The sequence below is a fragment of the Chelonoidis abingdonii genome, chromosome 7 (assembly GCF_003597395.2).
Source record: "Chelonoidis abingdonii isolate Lonesome George chromosome 7, CheloAbing_2.0, whole genome shotgun sequence".
In the NCBI taxonomy this organism is placed as follows: domain Eukaryota; kingdom Metazoa; phylum Chordata; order Testudines; family Testudinidae; genus Chelonoidis; species Chelonoidis abingdonii.
In genome coordinates, this window is record NC_133775.1 from 62,162,237 (window position 1) to 62,169,640 (window position 7,404).

The window sequence follows — 7,404 nt, forward strand, 5'->3', positions numbered from 1 at the left end:
ACACTGAGTACAGAGCTGCACTGCTTTAACCCTCAGACGAGACAACACCTACAACAAAATCTCCACCAAGCATTCTCAAACTACAATTGCCAAAGGAATAGGAACAGATCACAGAGCCAGGGTTACCCAGAGCTCTACTGCAAGACAAACCAAGAAGAAACCAACAGAACTCATGGCATAATTACGTCCCGTAAACCTCCTAGCTCTCAGAGATTCCACCATCCTGGACATATCCACACTTTACAGGCCGTGGGGGTGCAGCTCCTCACCCGAGAAACTGCCAACTTGAATATATTCTCCAGCTAACTGCACACCGCACCATAGTATACTCTAGATCAGGAACCAATCATGCAACATAACCTCGATGCCATCTCTGTCCACAATACATCACCGCGAACCATGTCATAGGACCTACCGCATCGCCTCATGACCGGTTCATTCACCTTCGTCCTATCCCCAATGTAATATACGTTCATATGCCAGAATGCCTCTGCTATGTTAATCGGCCAAACTGGACAGTCTTATGGAAAGGATAGATGAACAAATCCTATTAGGAATGCATATACAAAACTGTAGGAGAACACTTCAATCTCCTGCCACACTAAGCAGACCTTAGGTGCCATCCTGCAGCAAAAAAACTTCAGGACCAACTTCAAAGAGAAACTGCTGAGCTTCAGTTCATCTGCAATTGACCCCATCAGCTCAGATAAAACGAAGACTGTGAATGGCTTTCAACTACACAAATTTCTCCTCCTTGGTGTTACATTTCAACTCTCAGAACAGGCCTCTTCTCCTGATTAACTACTCTTATCTATAGCTTGCTTGCATAGTATATACCTTGCCACGAAATTTCCACTACATGCATCTGACGAAGTGGGTATTCACCCACGAAAGCTCATGCTCCAAAACGTCTGTTAGTCTATAAGGTGCCACAGGATTCTTTGCTGCTTTTACAGATCCAGACTAACACGGCTACCCCTCTGATACTTCATACCAATTCCGGCAGCCTGGGTTGATGATCTGCTTATGTTATAAGTAACAACAGGTTTGCTGATCTCTCATCCTAATTCCAGCATGGTGCTCTTTGACATTTAAGCATAATCCACAACATTTGCCAATTTCTACTCAAAAAAGACGCAGGACAAAAATAGCAGAGGGTGTTGCAGGTATGGATTGAGTCATGTTGGCTGAGCTGTGTTGGGGGTTGAGGAACAGAGTAGCACTAGATCAAGTCTAAATGTATTGACAAAACCACATAAGGAAAAATTGAAAGTCTCTGCCTCCTTTAGACAAGACTAGCAAAGGCCTGATTCAAAGCCCACTGAAGTTAATGGGAGTCTTCCTATTAATTTCAATGGGCTTTGCATCAGGTCCTTAGACAATAAAAACAGACCTGTCTCTGGTTGTTAAACATTCACATGGTGCTCTTGGGTTTTAAAGTTTATAGTATTTTAGAAGGTTAATGGAGACTCTCAACTTAGGCACATTCCTGCCTGAAAACATTTCACCTACTATTGTTACAGACCCTTAAAATTCCTAGAGGGGAAAAAAGTTTTCCTCACTTTTATGTCAGGTACCGTCAATTTTTATGTTTGTCCATATCCTTCACACTACAGTATGAGAAAGGGAAAAAATGGTTTTCAGACAGGAAAATGTGATTTGAAAGCCAAAAAAATTGGCTTTGGCTCATGTCCCATGTGGGAGTAACGTGCAAAAAGTAAAGAGCATAAATGGGTTAAGGTCTTTTTTAAAATATACATTTTAAAAATATCTAGAGGGAAGTGCTAATACATGTCTCATTTTAGTGATTGTTTAATTTTCTGTCTGGATTACCATATGAGGCTCTGTCACCCAGAATAACAGCAAAGTTGCAGAAAAGACAAATAAGATACAAAACCTATTTTTGTAAATTCAGTATGTGAATATAAAATACTGTATTCAGACTTCTTCCCACCCCTGCTCACCTGTTGCTCTTTTCTCTGAGCTAAGTGCCAAACTGCTGGAAATGTATCTGCACCATGGTCTGTTTAGTTCTCTAGAGAACACAGACAGCTGACTGTACAGCAGTCGCAACCCGTGGCGGAATGACATCTCACAGGCCACAAAAGCTGGATGACAAGCAAAAGGGCAGTCCTGGATCTTTCACACACTGGACAGTTTTAGGAAAAAACAACATGGAAAGTAATTTCACTTTGCAATCCTCAGATTTTATTTTTCAATCAGTACTTGTGTCAAATTCTCCCTTGATTGACCAGTTGCCCGTATTTCCCGGAAGGGTCCACGTGACCTAATGGCTAGGGCACTGGCCCGAGAATTAGGAGACCTGAGACCCTGCTGTGTCAGTGATCAGCTATGTGATCTTGGACAAATCAATTCACCTCTCTGTACCTCTGCTTCTCCTCCCAACCTTTTACTGTCTTGTCTATTTAGACTGTAAGATCTCCGGAAAAGGGACAATAACTCGCTATCTACTTGTACAGTGATTAGCACAATGGGGCATCAATACTGTAATATAAATAATAATCACATGTACAAACTCCACCTTTATTTCCCATCTGTCATCCATACTAGTTCCTGTCTCTCTCAAGCCAGTATAATATTAATATTTTGTATGTGTATAGCATCTTCCATTATCAAAGAGGATCTCAAATGGAGGTCTATAAACCACTTGCTGGTGATGTCTGGAAAGAAGGCAGGTCAAGTCACATGGCAGTGCCTCCACCTTCTTGCTTCCAACTCCATGTAATTCAAATTAGTATTAAATATAAAAACTGTCTACTCTAGACATGCCCTAAAGATGATCAGACTCTTCACGGCAAAGAGTCAGCCCTTGCCTACATACAAACTTGTCTCAGTTTAACTAAAGCTGTGTGTGTAAACCTACTGAATCCAGTGCATGTTTGCTTACAACACTCTTATTTCAGTTAAAGGGTCTCCTATTTTTATATAACTTATTTTTTTTACACTATATCAAAATAGGACACTCAATCTGAAATAAGAGCATCTACTTGGAAATAAATAAATAAAGGTGAGATTTAAAACAGACTTAGCCTGATGTACTTTAAAATGTTACCAGCATAATAACTATATCAGTAATAGGTGTGATTTTTTACCAATATAGTTCTGCTGATAAAAGCCCTAATGTAGATGTACTTATACTTGTATAATGCACTTTATACTAACATGGACTATTTCACTTTGGTGATCTGGAAAAAGCTATACTGGTATAAAAAAGTTCATATAGCTGCATCTACAATGGGGAAGGGGCTCGCCACTTTTTTCCTCAATTCAAGCCCAGAAGGCACCATTGTGATCAAGTAGTCTGTGCATAACACGTCCCCAAAATAATTCCTAGAGCAGATCTTTTAGCAAAACATCCCATCTTGATTTAAAAATTGCCAGCAATGGAGACTCCAGGACCGTTGATGACTTTAAAGATCATAGCGGCAAAACTTTGGAGGGTAGAGAAGTTAAGTGGCTCCAGTCTGTCTGCAGCCCAGGCCGCCGTTAAGGCCATACAAATAGTGGGATTGGCGTGGCCAGACCACAGCAGGTCCGGTGCCATCTGCGCCCCCGGTAATGCCACAACCCCCGCAGCTGGAGCAGCTCTAGGGCACGGCTCAGCCCCAGGCGCGTCACAGGGCCCCAGCAGGGACCGCCCCGTTTCCAGCCCAGCGGGTGAGGCCAGGGAATGCACCGGGCGGGCTGCAGGGCCGACAGGCCATTGCCAGCAAGCGGCGGGGCGGGAGCAGTAATTTACCCCTAAGCTCAGCCCGTTCACCCGCTGGCCCAAGCGCGGAGCGGCGGGGGTCCCTCAGGCCGCTGCCCGCGCTCCCAGCAGGGGCCTTTGCCCGTTTTATGTAAACGGCTACCGGGGAGGAAAGGTGCCTGCGAACCTGGGGCTTTCCGAGAGTAGCCGGCCGGGAGAGAACCGAGGCGTCCGGGATCCCGAGCCCAGCACAGACCCCGCCCCGCACTGGAGTGTTCGCTCCCCCGGGCGGCCCTCAGCCCCAGCCTCTTCCTGCTGCTGGCGGCAGCCCTCCCCCCTCGCAGGGGCTAGGTTTAGAGTCCCCACCCCATACAGTCACTCTCCCGCCCTCACGCGCTTTTCTTTCCGTACAGGATCGGTCCTACCTCAGGAATCGCGACAGCGCGAATCTCGCAAATTGTCCCTACCAGGCCACCGTCGCATTCAGTCACCACGTTTGATTAGGACGGAAGCGGGTGGCCCGCCCATGCCCGCAGTAAACATGGCGACGGAGCAGCTTTACATCACGTGACGAGATTCTTGTCTCAGGCTCACGCGCGTGTGGTGTTCCTGCCGCACAGGCTGCCGGGAAGAGGATTCAAACGATCTTGGGGGAGCGCGCGACAGCCGAGTCCGCGATGAGGCGATCGGGGCGGCCTAGTCTCCGGCGGCGGCAGGTGAGAGCGCGGTGTCTGCGGGGCAGGCCCGCCGCCTGTGTCTAACGTACGGAGAAGTATGTATTCCCCACGTCCGGCGGCTGGAGCCGGGGCGCTGCTCGTACTGCTGAGCTGCCTGGCGCGAGGGGCCGATCTTCCACTGGAGATCGTGACTGGGGAGCCGCCCGGGACCACCACCCCCTAGCGGCCCCCTCTGTCCTCCCCGTGAGGCATGACAGGGCCTGGCCCCGGCCCCGCGCTGGGGAGGCACCAGGCTCTCCGCCCCACCCATCCTGGAGCAACCAGCTGCGAACGTGTTCAAAGAGCAGCGGCTGGAGCATCTGCCACCCTCCATGTGCTGTGTTAGATCTACCCCCTGCAGCCCGCTGTATTCACTGCCACTAGCGGGCTGGGGCCTGTAACAGACACGAAGGGACAAAGCTCCTCCCCAGCTTGCAGCCCAGGATGGAGGGCATAGTTCTTACTTTACAAGATCTTTCACAGGCATTAAGGTTAAGCTGACTTCACTACGTTGGAAAAGGAGGTTGGGGGAGTTAGGTAGGAAACTTTTCGTTACTAGGGTGGTTGAAGGTGTGACAGTTTGGGGACAGGTCTGTGTCAGCTTAGGATTCCACGTTGGGTTTGGGAACATTTCAACCTCCCTTCTGAATGTAACTTTCAATGTGGCTTTGAGCATTTGTTGTAGCAGGTACTTGACACCAACACCCTGGTCTGCATCTAAAACTGAGGTTGAAGCGATTTCACTTATGGGTGAGACAATTCACACTCCAAAGAGATTTAAGTCTATCTAAGCGCCACTGTAAATACTGCTAGGTCAGTGGATTTACTACAGTGATGAAAAAATGCATTCCTAGCTGTAGTAAGGGCATGGCTACACTTGCAGATGCAGACCGCTGTGAGTTAAACCAGCCCTCGGAGACCACAGTAGGGAAAGCGCTGCATTGTGTCCACACTGTAAGATTCAAGTGAACTGGTGTGGTTGCATTAGCAGCTCTTGCAAAGGCCACAGAGAACAGTGCATTGTGGTAGCTATCCCAGCATGCAAGTGGCTTCAGTGTGCTTTCCAAATGGGTGAGGTGGGGTGGAGTGTGACAAGGAGTGTGTATGTGGGGGGAGAGAGAGTGGGTTTCTGGGCGGCTGAGAGCATGTCAGCATGCTGTCTTGTAAGTTCAGAGAGCAGCAACCCTCCTCCCCCTAGCATTCCACACTAATGGTTGCTTTGTTCTGGAGCAGATAAGCATGCCAGTTGTCAGAAATGGAGCTTTGAAAGGGCATATCCGCATTCCTGCAGTGATTCCAAAACAATGACAAGAGTGGCCACTTGACTTAAGGGGATTATGGGACGTTTCCTGAGGCCAATCAGAGCACAGTAATGCAACACCTCATTAACACTGACGCGAGGCACACCAAGCATTATGCTTCTCGTGGAGGTGGATTACCAGGAGTGTTCCAGCTGCAGAGTCCAGGCACTCTAAGTGCCTTGCCAGTGTGGATGGGTCATGCGTTAGGGTGTCTGGGGTTCTAATGCGCTCTAACTTGCAAGTGTAGCCAAGCCCTAAGTGTCTGCACTACAGTGGTGTAGCTACAGCTGTGGTGCTCGTAGTGTAGTAGACATACCCCACGTGAAGAATCTATGGCCAGGTCTACACTACAGACCTGTGTTAGTATAACTACGTTGCTCAGGGGTGTGTGAATGATGTTGTGAGAACCCCTGGTATAACTACAAATTTTTGGGTGGTCTCAGAGTGCAGCCACCAACTCTTGCCGATGGCCACTCTGACAATCCTAAAGTAATTAATTTTAGGAAAAATAAATATGCACACATACATGTACAAATTATCATTGATTTGTGTAAGTGTGTCTCCTCCCCCCTGCCCCTGACTCAATAATAATGTACAGTTGTCTCTATTCTTTACTGGACCTAAACAGAATAGAAACACAAATAAGGTGCTTTGCATGTTTTGATTTTTTGGTTGCTTTTTTTAAAGACTTGCTAGCTAGTAAGTCTGCTACTGTGAAAAGTGACATTTGTATATTTGTTAATATCATTTTTCACAGCAGACTTGCTAGCTAGCTGAGAGACTATGAAAAGTGGCATTAACAATATCACTTTTAACAGCACACTTACTCAGCCCTGGCACGCTGGGGAAAAAATTAAGCCCTGGATGGGGAGGTGGGTAAGGGGGCTCAGGGGTGATGGGAGTCAGTGGGGGCCAGGAGGATGGAGGGAGGGGTAAGACAAGGGCGAGAGTTCAAAGCCCTGTGGCTGGGTGATGGAGCCTGCCGCCCACCACCGAAGGACTGAAGCCCGAGCCCCCAGGAACATGGGGAATCCATGCTGGCCGCTTGCGCCTACAGTTTGTGGCTCTTGAAGGTGACACAGACCAGCCCCTACTGGTGGTCCCAGGGGAGGGGCTGCTGCTTTTCATGCCCCACCCCCACCCCCAATCACTGCCCAGAAGGTTATGGCTGCAAGAAAAGGTGCAGCCACAGTCGCCGCATATGAGAAACACTGAGTTATACCAACCTTAACCCCCTATGTAGACACTGCTGTGTCAATGAGAGAACTTCTCCCATCCACATAACTACCCCGTCTCGGGGAGATGGATTAACTACACTTATGGGAGAGTTCCCTCCTGTCAGCAGAGGGGCATTTTCACTTTAGTGCTACGCTGATGCAGTGTTTTAAGTGTAGACCTGCCTTATGTTTGGGAAGCTGTGGCAGAGTAATCAGAGGCTATCAAGGTTCAGAAAAGGGCAACTAAAATGATTAGGGGTTTGGAGAGGGTCCAATATGAGGAAAGATTAAAGAGGCTAGGACTCTTCTGCTTGGAAAAGAGGAGACTAAGGGGGGATATGATAGAGGTATATAAAATCATGAGTGACGTGGAGAAAGTGGATAAGGAAAAGTTATTTACTTATTCCCATAATACAAGAACTAGGGGCCACCAAATGAAATTAATAGGCAGCAGGTTTAAA

General features: G+C 47.7%; 2 protein-coding genes across 8 annotated transcripts in view; one reads left to right on the top strand and one right to left on the bottom strand.

Moving 5' to 3' along the window:
* DARS2 (aspartyl-tRNA synthetase 2, mitochondrial) overlaps positions 1–4,241 on the bottom strand; it is a 38,466-nt gene extending 34,225 nt beyond the window's left edge. For 3 of the 6 annotated variants that reach the window (XM_032806091.2, XM_032806090.2, XM_032806088.2), the window contains exons 1-2: positions 4,135–4,240; positions 1,965–2,149 (exon numbers count right to left, since the gene is read on the bottom strand). In XM_032806091.2, coding sequence (XP_032661982.1) covers positions 1,965–2,091 — 127 coding nt within the window. In that variant the 5' untranslated portion in view covers positions 2,092–2,149; positions 4,135–4,240. Of the gene's footprint in view, positions 1–1,964; positions 2,150–4,134 lie in introns of all 6 variants that reach the window. The other 3 variants (XM_032806087.2, XM_032806083.2, XM_075067931.1) reach the window with 2 other exon arrangements.
* Positions 4,242–4,306: 65 nt separating this feature from the next.
* CENPL (centromere protein L) overlaps positions 4,307–7,404 on the top strand; it is a 12,037-nt gene continuing 8,939 nt past the window's right edge. Inside the window, exon 1 of one of the 2 annotated variants that reach the window (XM_032806102.2) lies at positions 4,307–4,425. In XM_032806102.2, coding sequence (XP_032661993.1) covers positions 4,387–4,425 — 39 coding nt within the window. In that variant the 5' untranslated portion in view covers positions 4,307–4,386. The remainder of the gene's footprint in view (positions 4,426–7,404) is intronic. The other variant, XM_032806101.2, reaches the window with a different exon arrangement.